Source organism: Melanerpes formicivorus, unplaced genomic scaffold (assembly GCF_026170545.1).
Source record: "Melanerpes formicivorus ecotype bairdi unplaced genomic scaffold, bMelFor1.0.p_v2 SCAF_7, whole genome shotgun sequence".
Classification (NCBI taxonomy): domain Eukaryota; kingdom Metazoa; phylum Chordata; class Aves; order Piciformes; family Picidae; genus Melanerpes; species Melanerpes formicivorus.
In genome coordinates this window covers 12868777-12893477 of record NW_027142359.1, presented here as the reverse complement: position 1 = coordinate 12893477, position 24701 = coordinate 12868777, and the positions used below count along the sequence as shown (strand labels likewise).

General features: G+C 37.7%; 1 protein-coding gene across 1 annotated transcript in view; it reads left to right on the top strand.

The window, feature by feature from the left end:
• The first annotated feature begins 5371 nt into the window (after positions 1–5371).
• Positions 5372–24701, top strand: part of PIGK (phosphatidylinositol glycan anchor biosynthesis class K) — a 64655-nt gene continuing 45325 nt past the window's right edge. The window contains exons 1-9 of the mRNA XM_068141062.1: positions 5372–5494; positions 7126–7179; positions 8992–9083; positions 10350–10485; positions 11730–11841; positions 12143–12239; positions 12579–12696; positions 13493–13603; positions 17725–17897. Of these exons, the coding sequence (XP_067997163.1) occupies positions 5402–5494; positions 7126–7179; positions 8992–9083; positions 10350–10485; positions 11730–11841; positions 12143–12239; positions 12579–12696; positions 13493–13603; positions 17725–17897 (986 nt within the window). The 5' untranslated portion in view covers positions 5372–5401. The remainder of the gene's footprint in view (positions 5495–7125; positions 7180–8991; positions 9084–10349; positions 10486–11729; positions 11842–12142; positions 12240–12578; positions 12697–13492; positions 13604–17724; positions 17898–24701) is intronic.

Below are 24701 nucleotides of genomic sequence, written 5' to 3'. Positions count from 1 at the left end.
ATGCCAAAGAAATAGGTATGTTTAACTTCAAAGAGCATGGAGTTAGTATTCATGGTATGTTGCAGGATACTCCATGTTTAGTGCAGCGTGAATATTTTCTACTGGAGCCATAGCAGCTTAATGAAGCTAGAGAGAAGCAAATACTCTGCTTTACACAGTTTGAGTAGTTAGGGAAATTGTGGTTTACTGATCCACTGCCACTTTTGTTCACAGCATAGCAGCTGCCCTAAAAAGTGTAAGTGACTTTTGTGCAAAAATTGTTTGGGCTGTTTTGATCTTCTCTTTCCCCGTAACTCCTGGAAAATCAGAAGTAATTGCTCCATATTTACTTTATTTAAAAATAAATTATTCCTTCCATTCACAATAGTTCTTTAAATTTCTTAGTGGCTTGGTTTTGGATTTGTCTTAAATTCTACTTCTTGAGTGCAATCTTCCACTAATCAGTTCTAACAAAATTTCAGGATTCATCACACAGTGATCTACAGAACTGGATTAAGTTTTAGTCACTGTTTAAATATTTAATGCTAATCAATGTTATTTTACTTGATGTATGAGTAAAGTTTTTTAGAGTTGACTCAGTGCTCACTGTAGATCTTATTTCTAGTACAATTTTCATAATATTAAATTGAATAATTCTTCAGGCTGTAGAGTAGTCTAAGTATACACACAATAGCTTTAAGTAATGGTTTGGGAGCTAAAATATGTCCATCAGCAACATGGTCCTTTACTTGAGATAAATAAGTGGTTATTTCAAGTAGCAGAGCTGGGACTACTTCAGCTCAGTCTCTACAGGGAGGATGTCCATGAGACATTCAGATACTTGCTATGTTTGGGACACATGACAGATATATCATGGACATGTCAGAAGTAGTAGTAGTAGAATAAAAATGATGAATTCTTAATGATTCTAAGACACAAGGTCTCCTCCAACCTGGTTGTTTTATTATTATTATTATTATTATTATTATTATTATTAATTATTATTTTAGCTTTATTTAGGGAACTTTCATTAAGAGTCTTATTGTGCTCCTATTTAAAATGCTCACAAATGTCCCACTTGAGAATTAACCCTTTTGAAATATTAATAGAGAAATAAAATGGAGAGAGTAGCTTTACAAGCTGAAGGCATTTTTCTTTTCTTTTTCTTTTCTTCTCTTTTATTTTTTCTCTTTTCTTTTATTTTCTTTTCTCTTTTTTTTCTTTTCTTTTTTTTTTTTACTGCTATGGTTTTCACATATTTTATTATTTTAATAAATGAGAATGTTTTGACAGACATTTCCAGCATTGTTTTCTACTGAGACAGAGATTGATGCACTGAGATCAGATGTGATGTACATTCGTATTTCATGACTAACATTATACCTAAAAAAACATGTAAACAATCTGCTACTGGTTTTTCATACTTTGTTTTCTCATATTTTAGTTATTTTACCAATAGGATAAGCTGTTGGAATGGTTTATAACCACACATCTTCTGCAGATGAAATGCTGGATTATTGCACAATTCAACAGTATGGAAATTCCATGCCTGGTGATATTTGCATCATTAATGACAGAACAGAACTTGTGACAAGGTAGATGGTTAATTCATTACAAATAAATGTCAACTGAATTTCATTGTGGGTTTCAAGGTTTTTGCCTGTCCTTTATTTTGACCGCAAAAGGCACTGTAAAAAAAAAGTTTATAGTCTCACTTTGTTAACAACAGTAAAAAATATTGGCTTGTTTGAGATATTTTCCTGTTTTCATACTTTTAGCATATGCTCTTTTTGCCTATTTTAAATTGGTATTACCTTGCTATTGCAAACCTTCACAAAATACAAACACTCTATAGCAAGCCAGTCTTCCACTATCAGAAATGGGAAAATACCCAAACAAATAAGGTAAATCATTAATTTGATTATTGTTGTTTCATTCAGGTTCATTATTTGAAGAGAGCCATTTTATCAGCTCAGATATCAAACTGTAGCAGGCCTGTTTGTCTATTGTATTGAGATGGTACAGTTGAGCTATTATTGATGATTCCTTAAGAATCCATCTTGTTAACTTCATTGCAAGAATTAATTTTTTTCGTCCTGTGTTTTTGTTGTTTTGTTTTTTATTTTGTGTAAGCATGATAAATATAGCCAAAGAGATACTTCCTTATGTTCCACAGAAGAAAATTATCAGGCAGTACAAATCTGATTAAAAACAGGATAAGAATATAGAACAAGGATTAAGAGCATAAAAGAAAAGATATAAAAGATATAATATGATACATATAGGTAATATATATGTAACCAAGAAAGTGGTCAAAAAGCGTCATGGAAACTTTAGCAGGTACAAATCCCTGGTTTAGGATCTTGTGGTGTTACACTTGGGATTGCTACCCCTCCTCAGAGGAAGGATAGGTTTGTTTGCTGGATTCTGGACAGGAACAAGATGACAGATGGCTCCTAGAGGGCAATTTCTAGAGGGGATAGATTAGAGGATTAGGGCCTGAGCAACCTGCTAGAGGAGGAAAGAATCTGGAAGGGCACCAAGATATGCACCAATGTGAATTTCAACTGCAGTTACAGCAGCTTTTTAAACAGTTGTTTTTATTACAAATCATTTTGGGATACAAATTTGGTGTTCTTTCTAATTACTCAGCATGAGGTACATGAAACACTGTGGCAAAGGTCAAGCTAAGGAGACTCAGAGCATGAAAAAACATTGTGATTTTCATGAAAAGATAGTAGACAGCTTAGAGCTTTATTTCTAGACAAAAAAAATCCTGTACAGGCATGGAAGCAAACACAAAGTCTGTATTGAGAGCTGCCTAAGGGAATAAAGATGAAAGAAAATGAAGACAAAGCTTTTGTTACTATCTTACTGGGGGGGAGGGGGGGGGGGAAGAGAAGTGATACCACCTCCAAGAAAAATGCCTGAAGCACTGGCACACTCAGCTATGTCTGATGAATACTGAAGTCCATGAAAGACTGAGACTGTAAGGAAATAAAAGCCAAAAGCAGCAGAAGAAATAGATCTACTTCTCAAACAGACTGAGGCAATCCAGAAGTCAAATGAGAGACAGACCTAAAACAAGTGAACTACGCACGATATTACACGACAGATAAATCAGAAGGAATAATGGCCACTGGTTTGGAATATTCCAATGAGCTTGTGAGACTGAGTTTGCCCTAACTCTATACTGTCTCTGCCTTGGAATGCAAAGGCAGCGATATAACCTGAACACCTACAATCACAGAGTAACTCCTGCAGCATGACTGTACTTGATCCAAATATTGCTCACACACTGCAGCAGACAGCATGTGACACAAGACAGATGAGTTTGCAGCTATGCTTTTTCATCAAGAGCCAGCTAAACCTTCCTGTAGATTGCAGAACCAACTACATATAACTCATGAAAAATAATAATATGGATTGGACAAACATGCTTAAAGTATTGGTGATACCTGATATTTTAAAGGTGTTATCCCTACAGGTGATCTTTCATGTAAGGAAAATTTGCTACACTTCCTTAATTGCTCAGCACAAGTAGCAAATGCCTGTTTGTACAGTCCATACGTGAAAACCTGTGTTTACACCATTCCAATGCTACATGACAGAAAATTATGACTTTTTAAAAATTATTATTATGTAGCAAATACACAGTGAACATAAAGAATGTTATTAAAACTACTAGGTCAAGTTTTCCAGAGAATGACAAAATTAAGTTTACCTGTGACACAAATTTCACGAGGTTTGGGAGTTTTTATGTGATCATGAAACTTTAAAGTTTCATTCACAGAGAAGATGTTCATTAATTCTCAGTTACCATTTGTTAGCGTTTGACCGAACTTTCCATTTGGTACATACATCGGGACTTAGGCCTGGCTCAAAGATGCACCAGGAGAATACAGCTGATGACATAATTTCTATAGGAAAAGCTGTTGACCAAAATGCATGATACCAAAGGATGAATATTTACAATATATGCAGAAAACAGCTTAACAGAATCACAGAATAAAGTTGAAAGGTTGAGACCTTCCATCACATGCTATCTGAACATCTCCACGTGTGGGCTGAAAGGTAGTGAGGAGCTATCCAAGCCAATGAGTGTGAAATTGACTCATCGGTGTATAAATCAGCATGCTCTGCAAGACAGCTGCCTATCCTTTGGAATTACTGACACATCTTGAACACACTTGAGAATGATCAGAGACCTAAGTGGAAGCATTTCAAAGGACAAGGGAAAAGCTTAAATCTTGGCTCTAGTCTTAAATTCATTAGTTTTCTGGAGGAAGAAGATAAACAGTGCAGCTTACAAGCAGGCATCAAGGGACACAGATGTCCACTGCACTTCTCAGTAGGTTCATAAGTGTCTCAGACAGGAAACACATCCAGGCACAACAGGAGCTGGTGGCTAAAATGTTCAAAAGGCAGTGAGTTTATTAGCTGTAGGCAAGAAAGAAAAGGCAATCTATTTAGAGGTGGGTTTTTTTTTTTTTTTTTTTGAGGAAACCAGTGATGCTTGCAAACAGTAAATGCTATTGAAATTCCAACATCAATACATGGAAATAAGCTCCTGTCTGAAAAAGTCACTACTGACGGCAAATAGAGAGAGCACAGGGCAAATTCTGAATCTTCACTAATGGAAGGCATGAAGCAACTGAACAAAGATGATGACAAAGATGAGTTAGTGGAAATACAGCAATCATATCAAGTGTTTCAATAGACTGAAATAAAAATCTGATGATTCATTAGCTCTGAGGGATGTATGCACCAAAGGCAAAGCTATAGCAAGGCATGTTGAGATGCCTTTCACATTCCCCCTCCTCCTCAGCAAAGGTGGTTCCTCTCCTCATTGCTCTCCAAATCTGCATCCCGCAGCCACCAGGACTGAGGCCACCCACAGCTCACCATGTCCCTTACTGTGCCCTCATGGCAACTTTAGCGAAACCCAGTAATTTGAGCTTATTTTTGGTAGCCGGATGAAAAACCATGTCTGTTACTACATTCCCAGGAGCCTGACAAGCAGGAGTGGTTTTTTAATACTAGCCAAACCTGTCCAACGGATGGACGTCAGGCTAGGGCTGGCATTGCACCTCAGGGCAGTCACACCGAGGGCGTACGCTCAAAGCAACAGTGAGGTCTGCCACCACTAGTGCCAGGGCTCTGTAAAAATCGAGTTTCAAAGAAGCTCTCCAGGGGCTGGCAAAGCCGAGGGAGCTCCTATACGCGAGCAGGCGTTAGTCACAGCTCAGAATACGCCTTCTATTAGCTAAAGAGCCGAGAGACAACGACAAACAGCAAGCACAGATTTCAGCAGCTCTCCCCAGCCTGAGGTGGCGGCCGTGGCACAGAGCATGCGCAGAGGCCGCTTCCCCCCCTTCCGGCAGTTGAGGCAGCTACAGCCTTGCGGAGGAGGCGGGGCAAGATGGCGGCCACGATGCCCGGCGTCTCCTGGGTTCGCGCCGCCGCAGCTCTGCTCCTAGGGTGCTGCGGTGCAGCGCTCGCCAGCGGCGTCCAGGTACTAAGGCTAGTGGGATCGGCCGGCGGGGAGAGAGGGCGGGCGAGCGGCGCTTATCTGTGCCGCAGGCTCTGTATTGCTGGTTCCCCTCCACCGCGAGCAGAGCCCGCGCCTGCCGCCCTTGGCTGCCCGCTTCGCCGCCGCTGTCGGGGGTCACGTCTGTGAAGCTGCTTGAGGCGCTGGTGCTGCTCTGGGAACGGTTGTGTTTGTCTTGGTGAGCCCAGCCCGTAAGGAGAGCTCCCAAGCGGCCGAACAGATGGTGATCGGCGCTGTCCTGCCTTCTGCGGGCGGGCGGTCCTTCGTCTTCTCCCGCCCCGCCTCGCCCTGCCCCGTGGGCGTAACGCGGGGGGCTGCCGGCGGCTGCCCGCTTGTCCTCGGGGTGTAGTGACTTGTGCTCTATAATGGAGAATAGCCCGGAGACAATGGGACTCTTCAGGCACCTGTAACTTTAAATTGTTTAGAATGTAAACAACCCTGGCTTTTCATACATGTGCAAATTTCTGAAACTCAATTTTACTTTGGCTGCGAAATGCAGCTTTCAGTAATCAGTGTTCCTTCTCCGGGCATTTGCTGGCTTAGCGGTGTGTGAAAAAGCAGGGTGGATATCAGGCTGCCCGGTTTCACCTCACTTGGCGCAGCTGTGAAGCATTCACACACCGAAGCGTTCAATACTGGTTGTGTTTTGTTTTGTTTTTCCCAGGTGGGAGTAATTTCGTATTTCAGTAATTATGTTGCTTTCCACAGTGCCCACACTACATCTGGAGTGTTGTTTGCATTTGAATTTTGCGTTATGAAAAATTTGTCATACTAGAAGTTAATTAGAAATAGGGCAAAAAAAAAAAAAATCACCAATAGAAACATTTTTATCAGTCTTTGGATTACTAATTATTTGGAGATATTGCTGTTTGAAGTACAGCATTATTTGTATTTTAACAAACACTGTTCTCCTATGTTTTGCATGAGACTGCAGGTCTCTTAGTATCCCTCTGAGAGTTAACAGAATCTGAGTAAGAATCATGAAATCAGGATTCTTAGGCTGTGATAGACTTATTCCCTTGCTTCTGCAAAGTCTTAGTCCCATTCTGTGTCCTTAGTTATGCTATGTGTTAAAAATGGCACCCTCCTCTGCAAAGCATGATGGAAACTGTAGATAACACAGATTGTACAGCAGGTTGTCATAACTCCTGATTTTGGAAGAAACTATAACCACCTTGGATTTAAAATGGGCTAAAATTGTATATCCACTTACCTGCTTTTGAAAAGATGAGAGGAACAGTGAAAATAGAAATTAATCTAAGCCCCTTTTCTCTTAATGAAGAAAGAATAGATCAATAAATCATATTATTTTGTTCTCAAGGTGTTCTTTGGATTAGAGATATGTGGGCTTTTTGTTTTAATTAAGCTGCAAGTGACTAATAGTTCTTCTTTATTATTTAGCAAGTTCCAGGGAAGCATTTGAAGCAATTAATTTGCATGAAATGTGTGAGAATACAGAAACTTGGAGAGGTAGATTTACTGTGTGCTGAAGTGTGGTAAACAAATACGTTGAATGTTGTTTTGTGGAAACAGCAAAAATATGACTGATCATTTCTTATTGCTGAAAAACATGTAATATTTTCTCCATCTTTCAGGATCAAGCGGAACAATTCTTTAGAAGTGGACACACTAATAATTGGGCAGTTTTGGTAAGCATGGTCCAGGTTGTTTTCTTCCCATAAAGTTGCCAATTTTTTTTTAAATCAATGGCCATAATTGCAGCAGTCACTCAAGAACTCTGTTCATTTGAAAGAAATGGAAAGGTAAAGGCTTGAAGATGAACGAATTTGACATGGTGGCTGCAGATTTATTATGCTGTAATAAAACAATTTTTTCAGTGTTACTGCATTGCAGGCACTGAAAATGTGTAGATATATAACAGGATTAATAAAACAAAAGTTCTGACAGCACTGAAGAAGTTAAATTACCATGATGCATGTTGGGGAAAAAATTAATAATTCTGGTATCAGAGAAATACATCTCTTTGACCCGAAAGGTGTGATTTATATCTGATTTTTGTTCTTACTCAATCTGTTAACTTGTGATAACGGGCTTAGAATAAAATAAATTTGGTCAACATAATGTTTAGATCAACACTTTTTAGTGTGTGGTTTTGTTTTTTTTTTAGATTTGCCATGAATCTTTTTATTATCTTTGAATCATGCTGTGCAATTGGTTCTTAACCACAATTCAGGCCTTAATGACTAGTTTGTTTCAGAACACTATTGTAATTACTCAGTAGCAGCTGTTTGTTTTCTAGATAATAGAACTGAGCAGTATAAAAGGAGAGTTAACTGTAATTAATTGAACTAGAAGGAATAATTTCTATATTCTACAATGTGCAAACTTGAAACTATTTAAGCATCAAGTTCTACTTAAATAGGTGCTTTTATTAGTAGTCATAAAAACACACAAAGAAGGTGGAAAATTAGGACCAAGGAGCAATACTTTCTGTGTTCAGTTTCTCTGTTGCTTATATTTCCCTCAGTAGTTCATGGTTAAGCTTTATAACAATTGCTACTAGTAAAATACAGAGGGGTTTACTGCTTGTCAGGCACCTCAAAGCCTGGGATGTCTTAAATGATTGTTCCTGTTTCTCTGTGGGGTTTTTTTGTTGCTTTGTTTTAAAGTCACCTCCTCTAAAGTGCTTTTTCCATTATCTGTTTGAAAGACTTGTCAAAGTGAAAGAAATCTGTTTCCAAAGGAAAATTGCTGTCTTTGGTGTGGAACAAAGTATCAAACTGAAGTGAAACACAAGGTCAATGATAAAGCTAGTAAGAAACTATGGCAGGTTGCCTATGAAGGCTCTTGAAATCTTTTTGGTTTGAAGTTTTTGAGGACAGATGAAATAATACCTGACCTAGAGAATAACTGAAGTACAGGAATAGCTGATCTTTGAGTGCCGGAAACCAGAAGTTTTTTGAAATCTGAGAATTTGTATTCATATTTTGGTTAGAGCTCACTTAGCTCTTACTTTATTGAATTTGACTCCTTAAAATGCACTCCTCAGTCTGTTTTCCTGTCTGTGGCTTCCGCATCAATTCTCTGATGCCTTTGTATAAGAATGCTCCCAGAATGGGTTTGCTGTTGAGATGAGAACTCTTCCTTTGATATTTCTACCATTTGATATGAAGAAAGTAAATGAAAAGAATTAGTTTTTTCACTTACTATTGCTGAATTACTCCTTAAGGTGTCACTTTCTTAGTTGGGTTTGATGATATTTTTCCTGTGTCAGTATGTTTAAGAACATTGTTTTAGTTTTTAATGTTTATTTTCAGCATTTGTTCCTTTGGCACAACAGTGATTTATATAGCTTGTATCATGAGTTTCTTGGTGTTGCTGTGTTCTTTCTGATTTGTTACTAGTTTGTTGGTACTTCTGTAATTGCAATCTTCTGATACAGCATGCCAGGACTATTTGTATCTTTTACACTATTTAATATGTTGGCTTCCCCCCCCAAGGTGTGTACCTCTCGATTTTGGTTTAATTATCGTCATGTGGCAAATACTCTTTCAGTATATAGAAGTGTCAAGAGACTGGGCATTCCTGATAGGTAAGGGGATCTTGGTGAATACAGTTCCTTGCAAATGTGCTATTAAATGTCCCTTATTTTTTGAAGCAGAATAAAAATGCATTTCTCAGTTCAACAAGATAAAAGTAAAAAGGAAATGATTGCAGCAGTGCATTGAGAAGTGTGGCAATGTTATTTGAAAGAAAAAGCAACAAGTTATAATAAGGCTTCCAGCTGGAAGTGAGCTAATTAAATTAAAAACATGAGGAGCTATCTGGCCACTGAACTGTACCACTTAGTAAATTGGTGGAAGCATAATGTGAAAATTGATAAATTTATCAATAATAATACTACTATTCCAAGATACAGCTTTTGCTGTACTTCATTTCAGTGTGGAGATCTTAGGAACCCTAACTGTACTAAAATGTAAACCTTACAAATCTGCAACTATTCTGAGAGTCTGAATTAGCAGCATTCTTTGCAGGATACATAGCTTTCCTTTTGTAAGCATTGTTTGGAAAACACAAAGATCACAGTCCAGGAGAAACTGTATCTGACTTTACCTTGTTCCAGACATCTGTGATTTTGTGATCTCTGGCACATTCTTTCTAGTGATCACAGCCTGCAGTTTGTACTTACTGTTTTGTATTTTGACCCAAACCTTACCCTGCCAGGTGAAATGTAGATCTCTGGTTGTATGGAAGTTGGAATACCTTTATGATATGCTGGGTCTTGGTTTTTGTTATTCTTGCTGCTATGAAGACAACCAAATATCTGGTGTCAGCCCATTTGTATTCTTCAGGAAAATTTCATTAATACAGATTATACTGCATCTGATACATTACTATATGATAATGATTCAAGAAGTGTTCAGGAGCTCCTCACATTTGATTTAGAATGGTCATAATGTCTTTAATTGAGCTGGCTGGGGAGGTGCAAATGGGCTATGATTTCTTCCACAGAGCTGCATGAAATTATTTAGTGCCCTGTAAAAATATCTAGATTTTTCATAAAGAGTTCTGCTAGCCTAAGTCCAGGCAAGTCTGTCACAAAGTTGCTGATGTCAGGTACTCCCATGCCCATCTTTGGCCTAGCTTTATCCTCTAGGTAAAAACCAGCTAGCTGCATTTCCATGTGCGGTATCTCTATAATACTGAAGATGTCCATAAAGAAACAGGATGTAACTAAGCAAAGTTCCATTTAGACTTCCAGGAGTACGTGGCTGTTGTAATCGTGGGACACTGCTGTTATTTCTTTCTGACTGTTATGTGAAAGTAGGCTGAAACATTTTTGTCTTATTTTCCATAGCCACATTGTCCTGATGCTGGCGGATGATATGGCATGTAATCCCAGAAATCCCAAACCAGCTACTGTCTTTAGTCATAAAAACATGGAGCTGAATGTCTATGGTGATGATGTGGAAGTGGATTACAGAAGCTATGAGGTGACTGTGCTTTAATTAAATCACTGGGTCTTTGTTTTGAGTGTTGGTTTAAAGATTTACACATCTGTGGAGTCTGAGGAAGTCTTTCTGTTCACACTACTGGACTGGGCAGGGTTTTTATTATCAACTGGTTTAAAATACACACTCTTTCCCCCTTGATAGTTGGGTTTGTATTTGATGTTTATTATACTAGAAACAAGTTCTGTATTGGCTATTTTAAACAAGGGAATCTCCACAGTTAATATACGGAGCTCCTTACGTTCATTAGGAATAAACACATTGCTGAAATGTCTCCTCTTTGAAAATGACTGTTCAGTGTTTCATGTTGCAAACACTTATAAATTATAACTTGAAACTTTTGGCAGGCAAGTGAAATGTTTATTAGGAAGAGCTACTTATGTTTTTCATTTCAAGCATATCTTTTATTACAAGAAAAGAAAACCCATAACCTAATCATTGCTGTAAAATAATTACTGTATAGAAATATGTATTCTATCGCCTTTTCTTTTTCAGCTGATATTCCTTAGAACAGGCAGCATCTTTACCAGTTGATCTTAAATTAGACGATTGCATGGTTTAATTGTGCTATGTAAGCGTTAATAAAGGTTTATAGGAGCATATATAAGTATATAGTAGATGTTTTCTTTCTCTGAAGATTTGCATAAAGGCATGAATATAAAGCACTGAAATAGTGATGTTCTGTTTTTGTTACCTTTTCCCTGAGTATGGTTTTATTGCTAACATTTTAGCTGGGTGCATCTGTCTAAAGAGGAAGCTTTATAGGGTGTTTTACAGTTGCCATCCAGATGGGTCTTACCTGATAACTCAAAAACTTAGATGACCAAATTGATCTTGTATTTCCTTTTCTAAGTTACAGAGGGAATTAAAACATATTTTTCCATGGTAGCACGCACTAATGTTGGAGAATTTTGTGAGTACTTGCGCAGCTTTAGCAGAATAAAGCCATATTCTGGCAGGTTTTCAGATAAATGAAAATGTATTTATAACAATAATAGGCTTACTAGATGTAAAAAGCACCAGGGTGATGTTAGTGGAATAAAGTAAAAGACACTATATGATTGTAAAACTGCAGTAAAACCTTCAACAGGAAATGTCTGCTTACGCAGTTTATACCATGCAATATTTACACTGCATGTTTTAGTATTCCATTACTGTCCTCAGTCACAGTCACCCATAATCAATGTTTTTCTCTTCAGAAAATTACTTTATGCTTCTATTCATAGGTTACTGTTGAAAATTTCTTGCGTGTATTAACAGGAAGAATCCCACCAAGTACACCACGATCTAAACGTCTTCTTTCTGATGACAGAAGCAATATTCTAATATATATGACAGGTAATTACAAGTTTCTGTATATAATCCCATCAGGAGTCCAAACAAATGGATCAATAAAAGGCTGTGTTGGGTTATTTTTTGGGTATGTTTTAGCCATGTCATACTCACTAAGAAAAAACCTGTAAGGCAGCACTTAGCAAGTGGTTTCCATTTTGAAGTTATGTATGTGCACTGTTATTACTGTACTAATAACTCCTTTTGCTGGAGTTTGTTTGGAGAAAGAGAGTTGTGTTTGCATGTTTTTTTTTCCTGAATATCTTCATTTGACTTACATTTTCTAATTTCTGACTTTTCCTGTCAGGCCATGGTGGAAATGGTTTCCTAAAATTCCAAGATTCTGAAGAAATCACAAACGTAGAGCTTGCTGATGCCTTTGAACAAATGTGGCAGAAAAGAAGGTATGAAAAGAAACATTATTTAGAACTTAAATATCATACTTTGTGAACATGCCTTGAGTCTTACTGGTAGGCAGTGCTCAACTTTAGCAGCAATAATATTTGATGTCCATATAGTTGCTTGAAAGTTTGCATTCAGCAGTGGAATTTTAACTTTTGGGTTCAGCTTCCTGCAATTACAGTTGCTCAAATGTATTGTTTTGACTAAACTTGCGTCTTGCAGTCTATCAGTGTGAACTTTTCTGTTCCTTAGGTTCAGCAGCTGTCCTGGTAACTAAAAAGCAAAGTATATATTTGTTGTCTAAAGAGAGAAGGGTAAGGAAGCTGTTTTCTTTCTTTCAGGTACAATGAATTGTTGTTTATTATTGATACTTGTCAAGGAGCATCTATGTATGAACGATTTTATTCACCTAATATAATGGCCTTGGCTAGTAGCCAAGTAGGAGAAGATTCCTTATCAGTAAGTATATTTTTGTGATCCTTAAAACAGTTTCCAGTATGCCTGAGTTAAAAGGTCCTGTTGAGTTTTAACTAAAATTTTCCCTTCCAATTGCTGAATGTGTAAGGTATTTAGTTGCAAAGTATAGTTTGGACAAAAGTTGTAATTTTCCTGTTTGTTTTTGTGCCCTGTCCCAAACAACCAGGATAACAATGAATTTATGTGCTTGCTGGTCAATATATGCATTGCCTTTATATGGGAAGACTGCTGGGAGATGTGTGGAGAATATTCAATTAGGACTTCTTACACTTGATGTACCCAGAAGGGGGGGGGTGGGGGGTGGGGTGGAGGCGGCAGAAAGCTTCAACCCACTACCTTTCATCTGCTGTAATTATATCCCAGAGGAATTAGACAACATATAATAGGTCTTAGCCAGACCAAAGGCAGCAAGTCAGGATTACCTGAACCTGTGCAGTGCTGTAAGATAGCTGCCTTTTCTAGCCCTGTTTTCCAATTACTTAGAAGCTCAGGGCAGCCCCCAAATCTGTACTGGATCATTAAGAGGGGGTTCCCTGATTTTTAGCAAACATGGAGATTAACAGAATATAGTCTAGAAAAATAGAGAAAAAGGTAAACTTTATTATTCAGCTTGTTATCAATATGTTTCTTCATGGCTAGTAATTTTCTTTGTGTAATTTGCCCAAGGATGAAAACTCAATGTGCTTAACTTTTTGTAACATGCTATTACATTCTGTTCCCTCTCCTAAATACTGAATTCTCTCCTGCAAATGCTCAATAACTGTTGTGTTTTTTTAAGCATCAACCTGATCTTGGGATTGGCGTTCATCTTATGGACAGATACACATTCTATGTACTAGAGTTCTTGGAAGAAATTCATCCAGCCAGTCAGACAAACATGAATGACCTAGTAAGTAGAATACTCAACATTCATGAATATGCTAATGACTTCAACAGTTTCCAAACTAATTTATTTTGTCTGTAGGGTTCTTCAAATGCTTTCTCTTCCCCTGCTGTTTTGCTTGGGAGCACCTCTGTTGAAGAGTCTTTTTGCCATTACTAAATGTAGTTGTAGTTTAACACTTCAAGGATTGTCCTTAGTGTCAAAGTGATTTACTGAACAAACAAAATAAAGCAGATTTTTTTTTTAAATGAACTGAAAAATGAGTGAAGTACTCATTAAATATTCCTTTCAGTATAATGAAGTATTTGTGCATGAAAAGTGATAGTATAAAGCTTTTCAAATCAATAAAAGGGATATCAGGCAGTTTGCAAATGTGGATATTGTTTTGCACAGGTGATTAAACAGTTAAAATTCTAACCCTGTGCTTAAAAATACCTGCAGAGACTGATTGCTCTGTATATCTGCTTAGATTCCAGGACAAGATATATACAAATCCATCAGTGTTTGGAGTTAGAGGAATGAGGCAGGAGTAAATGAATAAAAAAGACCAAACAAAAAACCCCAGGCTAAACCCAAAAAACCACAAGAAGACACCAGTTAACCTATGAAAATGCTTTGTGGCTGTTAGATGTATACACTGGTGAGATGGTATAAAAAGTAACTGTATTTGATTTACTGACCCTTTCTAGCTGTTCCAGTACTAGTTTCATTGTAGTAATACGTTATGCTTTGGTGCCTTGTAGCTGTAAATCCTGACATGCTGTGACGGTGGTCTAAGAGCTACCACGCACACAACACATTGTCTTTGATTCATTTCTGTTGAAGGAGCAGCTGCTCAAAAGTTTTATGCCACCCTCTGTCTACAGAGGATAGTATTAGCCTGGCTGCTAGATGTGTAGTAGAATTCACTCTAACAGCCCACACTTGACAGATTATTTTTTGTTGTTGTTGAGGCAGAATTGATTTGATGACTAAGATTCAAGATTCTTTTACTACTGTGAGAATGAAATTCTGTCCTTTAATGCATTCTGGTTGTGACATACAAATAACTTATTTAAAAGTCTTGCTAAAGAAGAATATGCCAGTTCTTTGTTGTGCCGCTTGATTCAAACAGCAGTTTAGAGATCTGTTCTCTAAACCAGCAAATGAATTTATGTTAAAAAAAAATAATCTCTGAACAGTAGTTTGTACTGTATAACACACCACTTGGGGAATTATATAACTGGTCTAGCTGATTAGATATTAATCCAGATGTTGTGAAGTTATCTGGCCAAGTAGTTTACCTTTTGAGCTCTTTGGAGAAGATATCTAAAAGTTCTCCCTTGTGTTTTTGCATCTTGCTGATATACCAAATACTCAGGAAGCTCTGTGGGAAGTTATCCCATACTGTTAAGTTCCTTACATCATCTAAGTCATCTTAGCATATGTCAATCTGTTTATTGTTGCTCAGAGAAGGGAAGAGAGAATAATGAACCCAAATATGTAATGATGTATGATGATCATGTACTGAGTGTTATATACACAAACTTTATCACTTCTTGATTTTGAATCTGTGCTTTTCAGGACTTCATCTAAGAGTTTCAAAATTACATATTACATATGGGATACTTTGGCACTGAATGCACTGTTAGTGTTGTGCTGGTTTAAGAACAAAGACCTGCTGCTTGTCCAAGACTGATTTTAAAAAACCACAAAACAAAACCTTTCCAAACTCAGGATACAGTATTAAGTGGCTCATTACCTAGGTTTAAAATTATTAGTTAATGATTAGTTACTTGATCTTCTGATATATCAAATGTCTGCTCTTTTAGAAGTACTGTGTATTTGTTACACTTCTATTCCATCAGCTCTTTACTTTTCTCCAACTACTCTTAAAACAGCTTCTCTTCACTTGCACCTAAGATTCGGTTGTTGCATTCCTGCAAAGAATGAGACATCTTTTTTCATAATCCACTCCACCTACTCCCCACCTGCTCCATCTGTGTTGCTAAGGGATAGCATAAAGCTGTGCAAATGACTGACTTTTGGTTTGATCACAGTCCCAAAAAAGTAAAGACTAAATTGAAATGTCACACAGTTGATTCAAATAAATTTCAAAGTGAGATACCATTTGTCATAAACCAGCTGAAAATATTAAGAAAAATCAAGATCAAGTTTCAGTTTGGGGCAATTGTTTAACTTTATTCGAATAGTATTTTATTTAAAACAGTTTGGAAATAGTGCCACATGAACAAGTACTTTTCATTTAGCCAGCACTTGCCTTTTGTTTTTTTGTCAAAAGACTTCAGTTATTAGTTAGTCTGCTGTGGTATAATTGCTTTGCAGTTCTTTTCTCACACTGGTACTGGATAAGTAGATACTGAAGTCTTCTCAGTGCCAATGTGCATTTTTGTTCAAGATGCATCTCAACTTCCTATGGTAGCAAATTGTTGTGAGACAAATCAGAAATAGTTGGGTGCACTATGTTTCTTAACTTCAGTGCTGATGCAGTTGTCTTGGGACATTTGTGCTCCCTTGAGAGCTGGGAAGGGAGACTTGATGGTATAACTGTGGTATAGATTTATGCATCAAATACTGTGATTAAAACAAATACTTAGCCTTTTATAGCTTACATCAGAGAGTTTTTATGTTTGTGCCCTCAGTTGGAGCAGAGTTTAAGAAATTGATTGCATTGTGGTGAAACTGAAACTTAGAGTTTGTGTGCATTGACGAGTGGCTTTGTATGGGAAGCAGGATTCTCATGAGTCAAGTTCATTTTCACTTCACAGGGAGGATAACAAAGATTTGATCTAACCGTATCTTTTCTTCAGCAGCTGTGTGATACTCTACCAACAGGAGAAATGGGAATCATTAAAAAAGAGCTCAGTGGATATATGTGCTTGTATTATTCATTTAAGGTAAAGGTGAAAGTGAGGTGAAGTCTCCCAGGACTAGCAGCCAAATGCCATGTGCTTACAGGCTTAGACAAAAGAGATAAGGTATGAAAGAGAAACTGTAATAGAGCAGAAAGGAGGAATGGGGAGATAGAAAAGTCACATACATTGTTTCCTCTCTGGGAATCCTTTTAATGTCTAAGCACAGAATTTCTGCTAGGAAGTATGCATTGAAACTTGCAGGTTTTATAAGTCATAATCTGGCAAAACTGAAGTTGCATCTTCATTGAGCTAATTGGGACTTGGGATTTTGTCCTAGGAAGAGCTGACCCATGTTTTTAATTAGGTATATAATCTCTAGATTATATATATATCTCTAGATCTAGTGACTAATGGACCTGTTTGTGAAAAATCACTTGAAGAATTTAAGGAAGATGAGCATGCATGTGGACAGAATCCTTCATAGTTCTGTACATGAATCTGTTCTGTTAGATATTCTTTGTTGCTGGAACATACAAGGACTTACATAATATATACTGTTACCAAGTGGTCCATGGGTTTCCAGTGAGATAATTGAATGGACAGCAACATTTGATCGTAAAACCTGTCCAGAGTACTGTAGAGTAGTGCCTCTGCCTAGCAGAGATGTGTGTAGCTCCTTTGTCTAGTAGGGTTGTGTGTTTGGTTATGAGGTGGCTTCTAATGGTTTGAGATGTGAACTCAGCTTTCCAGGCTCATCATGATAGGATGACCTGACTGTTGGATGAGGGAAAGGCTGTGGAAATTGTCTACCTAGACTTTCGAAAAGTCTTAGATGCTGTTACCCACAGAATTCTCATGGACAAACTGGCTTCTCATGGCTTTGGATGAAAACACTCTGCTGGATAAAGCATTGTCTGGGCAAATGGGCCCAAGGAATGGTGGTCAATGGAGTTAAAACCAGCACCATTCCTGTGTCTGTGTTCAGCAATAGATTTGTGCATTTAATCAGTTAGCTGTAATTGGTGCTTGGCTTTCACAGAAGCATTTCTAAACTCAATTGCATAATGGTGAGGATAAAGATTTTCTGAAATGCAGAATTAAGATGTTTACGTTTTTAATGGTTTTGGTCAATTTTTTTTTTTATTCCAGCTGTGGAGCTTGTACTGAAATTAGTGCAAGTTGTGTGGCATTTATCGATCTTTTTATAACAATGTAATTTGTGGAGACTTGATGAACAGGGGGTGAAATATGATTGTCCATCTTGATTTCAAGTTTCAGGTCTGTCCAAAAAGTTTGTGCGTTTCAACACCTGGGCACCGAACTGATCTCTTTCAGCGAGACCCACAAGATGTTCTGATAACAGATTTCTTTGGCAGTGTGAGAAAGGTGGAGATTACATCAGAGACAATTTCTTTGGAGAGCAACCTATCTGGTTTTGAAAGCAAGTAAGTAGTCATTATTTAGACTTGATTTGTATAGCTCTGTGCCACAGAAACAAAGTAGTCATGTAACTGTCAAGAAATGAACAAATCTGATTTCCCATCATTTCTTACAAAGAATCAGGGAGCAGTGTGGACCTGCTACTACTCATAAAATTGGGGGTTCTCAGCGGAAAAACTGTTTATTTTAGAATTCTCACTCCTTTATTCAGTCTTGTAAATAAATACTGCACAACACCACGTTATGGATGTCATCATCAAATGCACTAGTCTGAAGTTTTCTTTCTGCTTTAACATTTATTCTTTAATGTGCAGAAACATTTTGTTGCAGTAAATTCCTGCTTGTAATGGTTTACTCCCTCAGATAAGCTCTGACTATAAGCCATCGGTTGGTTTCATAACAACTAGGGTTTTAGTAAATCCTTTATTTCCATTCTGTGAATTCTCTGGCTTTTTCCGTGAACTGTCCTGAGATTCAGTGATTCATTTGAATAAAATTACTGCTGCACATTCATTGATAAAAGCTGTAGCATATCTGCCCTTACTTTGTGGATGAAGAAAGAATCATAAACTACTTTGTATTTTTGGTATTCTGTTGCCACCTATTGGGAACATGTAAAGGAGGATGTGCTTGTACTGTAGAATTTGTCATTGTACTTCCATTTCCATTGCATCTTTTTCTGTTTTGTGGTACTGCTCTCTAGGGTGAAATTAAAATGAAAAGAAATAAAATGGGTTGAAATAGAATCATAGAAGAGGTGTGGGTTGGAAGGGACCTTAAAGATCATCTAGTTCCCAGTCCATGCCATAGTCAGGGACACCTTCTACTAGTCTGCTGTACCAGGAGTGAAGTATTTTCCAACTTAAGTTCATGTAAATTATTGTCTACCTTGTTTTACTGTCGCTCAAAGAATAAATTAGTGGATAGAAGGTCTATTTTTTTTTTAAGTAGTTAGGTGATGTGTAGACTGGACATTAGGAGGTATTCCTTTGCCCAGATGACAGACAGACACTGGAACAGATTTTCAAGAGGGGTGGTTTACACCCCAAGCCTGTCGGTGTTTAAGAGTCATGTGGACTATGTCCTTAACTTTTTGTCAGCCCTTAATTGGTCAGGCAGTCATAGGTCCCTTCCAACTCAAATAGTTTAGTGTATTCTAAAGACAGTATTGACTCTGGTCCTTATAATTAAAAGTATCCTGGATGATTTAGTCTATTTCACATTTTCATACTGTTTCTATTTTTATCATGCACATTAGTGCTAACCACATACACATTAAGCTAAGTTTGTGATTCCTTGCTTTAGAATAGTTTAAATGATACTAAATGCTTTTTCTCCAAAGAATGAAAAAAGCTTATAGCAAATAACACGTTTTGCCAGTCAAAAAGCATGGTAAAAACGTATATGTGGGTTTATAATTTGTGGGCAGTGCAAAGGGGAGAAATAAGTTAAGGTGAGTTCACTGTTCTGAAAGAGGAAATTACTGGTTAGGCTTTTCAGCTTTTGTTTTTGAGCCAGTTTGGTGCCAATATACAAGGGTTTGTTTTAGGTATCTGACACACTACTGAATTGAACACATGGAAGCAGTGTTGAGAAACAGGCACTCATGCAGAGAGGAATATTTATCCTTGTGAAATGTTCCATTTAATGAAAACTCTCTTACATTGTGATGGCAATTCCAGTTGACTTAAATCTGTGAAATCAGAAGGGATGGGAATGTGCTAGTTTTAATAGCTGAATAGCTGTCTTTTAGCTTGAAAGAGTCTTGGAGAACATGTACGGCTAGGAATAGAAGCACATAGCGGCAGCTTATGGAATACTGCCTTATGTAATGTGTATGACTATTTGTAAGTGCTCTCATGTAAAACAAAGTTATTCATTGCACTATACTCAGACACAGTTCTAAAAAGAAATTTTCTTGTACCACTTTGGAAGAGTTTATAAAGAGTGTGTTTTTAATGAAGAAGGAGGTATTGTCTTTGTAGAAAAATGCTGGGAAGTTGTAGTATATCTGTGTAGACAGCAGTTTGAAGTGCTTGATGAATTCCTTGAAATAAATAATCTTTCCAAATTAATTGTGAATAATTTTGCTCATGTCCAATACTGTTTTAAAAGCTTTTGCAAAGAAGAAAAGTTATATAGAATTGAACTTGTGCCCCTTAAGCGTTTGCAGAAAATGTTTACCAGGAAACACGTGACAGATCACAAATATATGCCACTAATACAAATTTAGATGTATTACAGTTGCTACTGAGTGTGCAAATCTTTTTTTTTTTGTACTCTGAGAAAATCTATGCAGAATCCTTTTTTGCTGTATTGCATTCCAGTTACTTTCTCCATTCCCGCCCCCCTAAAAGATAATCTGCAGGGCTTTTTACTGGTTTAATATTTGAATAGACTCTTGCCTTCATTCATTTATGAATCACTTCCTTTGTTTTATTCATCCCTCAATGTTAGCTTGATAGCTTTCTCCTTTCAGACACTGGTGGCAGTAGAATGCTACAGAATATTCCTGTTACAAAGTATGACCAAAAAATTAAATACAGACCTCAACTCTGACACACTTTTAAGTAGTCTGTGTTAGATTGATTTGTTTTAGACTTGCAAGTGCCATATATGTACAGATAATTGGGCATTAAAATAACCAAACAAGTATTGGGACTTTGCCACAGCAAAGTTTGTTCTTTTGTTACACCAGTTGCTGAATAATTACTGGTGATACAGATCCACTCCCAAGCTTGGGGTGAGCTGCAGCTGTGCAACCAGATCAGAACTGGCAGTTTCATGTTGAGCACAAGCTGTGACATTTGATGAGTGAGGCCTTTGAAGCTTCCTTTGGCTTTGTCTGAGACTTGTACAAAGAACAACTACTAATTAACCAAAAAAGAATGTAGCAGTAGGTGAATATTTGTGAGTAAATGCTTTAAAAAAATAATAAAAAAAATCCTTTGCTCTTTCTTTATAGCAGTTTTCATCTAAGCTGTGTTCACTTCAAAGGGCTTTTACTGCAGCTGCCACAGTACTGACTAGGTTTGAAGATGCCAATTTTAGTAGAAAAACTGACAGTCCAGGGGTTCTGGGACTTCAGCTGATTATATTTTGTCTAAATCCCCATGAAAAAGCAAAAAATCAAACCTGAAGGAGTAGATGAAATCTTGGAGAAGGAGCCTTGTTGAATTTAGTGCATCTAATAAATTAGGAGTGTGTCTCTTAAACTTGGATTGTAAGGCTACAGGTAGTTGGAACACTTTCTCCCTTTCACCTCCTATCATGAGGAAAAGATGTATATCAGCAGAAAGTGTTGGTAAAAATTGGGATGAGTGTTTCTCTTGAGGGTAGTAAGGAGTGAGTTAAGATAGCATCATCCTAGTTTCATTGCTTTTGAGAATTGGGCTTTGTGTTTAAAACTTGTGTAAAGAATTATTGTGGTACTGCTGGCAGTGACTGTTTTCCTAAAAATAAATGAATTTGCCACTTGTGTTAGGAAAGATGCTTGTGTAACAGAGAATAAGTGTGAGTAATTGGCTCATTTGCAGTGTATTAATAGCTAATGTTCTCTCAGTCTATTTTTTCTGTCTCTTTTCTCTTTCCTCTCCTTTCTTTTCTACCAGTTATTTTCAGTTTGAGGGGCTTAATAAGCTGCTGTTATGTGTTCCTGAATCCCCAGGGATCCTGTTTGCAAACCAATAGGTAATTTATCTGACTAGTAGAGTCTGTTATCTCAGTGGGCTTCCCTTAAAAAAAAAAAAATAAAGCTGAATTTGTTCTGAGATCACCATTCATTTTTCACCTGATGCCTCAGGTTTGTCATTCTTACAAGTGCTGTACATAATTTTTAGGAGTAATTCTGTATGCTCTTGTTCTCTGAGACATTCACAGTTCTCATTTGCAATCTGATTTGCTGTTAGGTTAGTGTAAATTCACTTCAGTTGCTTTTGTTTTTTCTTTTCCCTCTCCACTTTGTATTTTCCACCTGTTCTTTAAGTGGTTTTGAGAGAGAAAAGTTGCAGTAGTTGTTCTGTCTGCAGAGGTGGGTTTGGGCTGCCCTTCTCACAAAGCAGGAGGCAGCTTCAGCTGAGCCCTAGCCCGTAACCGCTAAATAAACGTGTGAGCGTGTTGGTGTGCCGGGCTGGCTGCCTCCCGGGCGGGGCGGGGGTGCCGGAGCCTATCAGCCGCACTGGGCTGGCGCCGGCAGGTGTCAGCATTGTCCCGAGCGAGGGGAACAGAGCGGGGCGGGGGTTCAGGCATCCTGGGCATGGAAAAGCAGACTTGGCTGTGGTGGGATCTATGGCTCCCTGCTCCCCTTTATATGATCAGTTTGAAATTCCTTCAGACAGAGAAGGAAAGGAGGAGTTGAACTTCGTTTGGAGTAAATTTGTAGGGGTTTCTCTTTTCCACTTTTCTCACTGGACAGAAACCTTGTGGAGATGCTACATGTTTCAGTCTCAGAGTAATGTATAAATAGAAAAAGTACTTATAAATTAGCAGCACTACTAATCTGTGCAGAATTGGCAGTGGGATTATGAGCTGTTAATTCTGGGTAGTGTTGTTTTTCTGGAAACATCTTCAGATGAATTTAATAAATTCTTTTTTTCATGAAGCATGCTAATCAGTTACACATGTAGTGTATTTTCCTCTAATGGCTTACCATTATAACAGAATAAATTTATAAGTGTGAATTTTTTGATCCATATGTATTTTAGTAGCCTAGAAGTAATTTTAAAAAGATGGATGAGACTATAGTTCTTGGGTCAAATTTTCTTTTGGTCTTGGATGAATTTCCCCCCCCTTCTTTTCCTTCAATGTCTAGTGGGGTTTTGTGCAGCATCCTGCAGTTGTTCTATGAGCAGCTTTCAACTATTAGTGCCAGGTTGTGTTTCTATCATTTGACACTGTTTTCAGCAGAATGCTACTTTGCTGAGCCTACATATAGTCATTCCTGCATATAATTTTAACAGGCTTTGACACAAAACCAAATCTCTTGGTCTGCAGAGGTGCTGTGAAGCACATGCAAGTCAGTGGCAATATTTTAATTAACTTGAGTTCTTGAATCGAGTACAGAAGCTGCATGTTCTTAAGTGACTTGCTTACGTCGATTGACTTGTCCACATCATAGCATTAGGTAATGATAACTAATGTTTAAAATTATTGCATGGCAAAGTTAGAGGCAGCTCTTAAGTACATCTAGTAGATTTTAGTGTTATCTAGATAGCTGAGGATATCCAGAAATCACAGGGTGTCCAGTCTAGTTTGTTGTTTTTTTTTTTTTTAAAACTAATTTTCCTTTACCCACTCCTTTTTACCCCTTGCCTATGTAGCATTCTTATTTTGACTTGTTATGTCTTCCTCACCTTTTCTTCCTTGTATGATCTTTACCTGCTATTATTTTTGCAGTTGAGTGGACAGCTCCATAATTCTAGTCTCCTGAAGTGCTTGTTTGTCTGTCTAGTGCTCTTTGTATTGAGGTCCAGGTTTGATCTCCTTGCTTTGCTGGCCAGGTGCAAAATACAAATTAATGTCTGCTCTTAGAGGTATGTCTGTAGTTGCATAATGTATGCTGCTGCTCAAGAAGACTGTGCAAAGAGCTTGGCATAGTCTGACCAGGAAATATTTTCATGTTTTCATGCTTTGAGATAGCATGATCATTTCAGTGACATTCTATTGCTATTATTTACTTGCCTTCAAAAGTACCAGAGCTACTGTTGATGTTTGTGTGATTTTTGTGTGATTAGGAAGAAGATTTATAGTAGGTGGAAAAACTGAGGGCAAAGAGCAAACAGGCAGCTTGGAGCAGAGATTCTGGGACTGTTAGGTCTTTGGAATTTAATGGCCAAGCATATGCTGACATTCCATACGCCTCAGAAATGGATCTGGGCACATAACTATTAAGTCTCTGGGGCTCAGGCAGCACTGCTGGGTTGGTTTTGTGGTGGGTGGGGTGTTTTTTTTAATGTGGTATTAAGGCATATGCAAACACTCTTAGTCTTTCCCTGTTTCCATATTATGAAAAAGCTTACACTTGTTTTTTTTGAGTAGCTGAGGCTTTACCTTCCAGATGGTCAGAGATTTCTGCCACTGAAAATTTAAGCCTCATCCAAAGCTGTGAGGGAGAAAGGGCCGTTCTGCCCTTGTAACACTTATATAACTGATGGCTAAAAGACTATAAAAATGATCTCTATCTTCATCTCCTAGCCCTCTCAACAGGGGAGACTTCCTAATTCAGATGTTTGGTGGACCAAAGCTCTTGTTATAGAGCTACTAAATTTATTATTTAAATCCTTGATTGATTTTGGTAATTTGCATAATGGGCTGAAAGATAGTAAGATGTTTCTTTCCTTGCACAGCTTATTTCTGAAGCCTCTACCACACTCAGAGATGGCTTCGTAGTGAGCGTACTAAGAGCCTAGTTCTTTATCAAAAAAGTGAAGCGTGAGTTGAGAAGAGCTGAACTCCCCTGAAAAAAGCATTGCATTATTGCTAGGCATCTCTTCTATCCAGTTAGCTGTTTGAATAGACTAGTGCAAATTTCTGGCAATGGGAGAGCAAGGATGTCATAATAAAGGATGGAAGGAAAACTAAAGGTGATTACAAAAGACTATTCTCATCACAAAGAAGTGGATTTACAGAGGACTTGCTGAACATGGTTTAATATTGCTTTACAAAGTGAGATTGTTTTAAATGCTTGGTCAGGAGTATCAGAAATCTATAGAAACTGTGGGAGGAGAAATAACAGATGCAGAATATGTCTACGAAAGTGCCCAAGCTACTGCTAAGATTATTGTAAAAAATTTGTAGGATAGCAGAATATC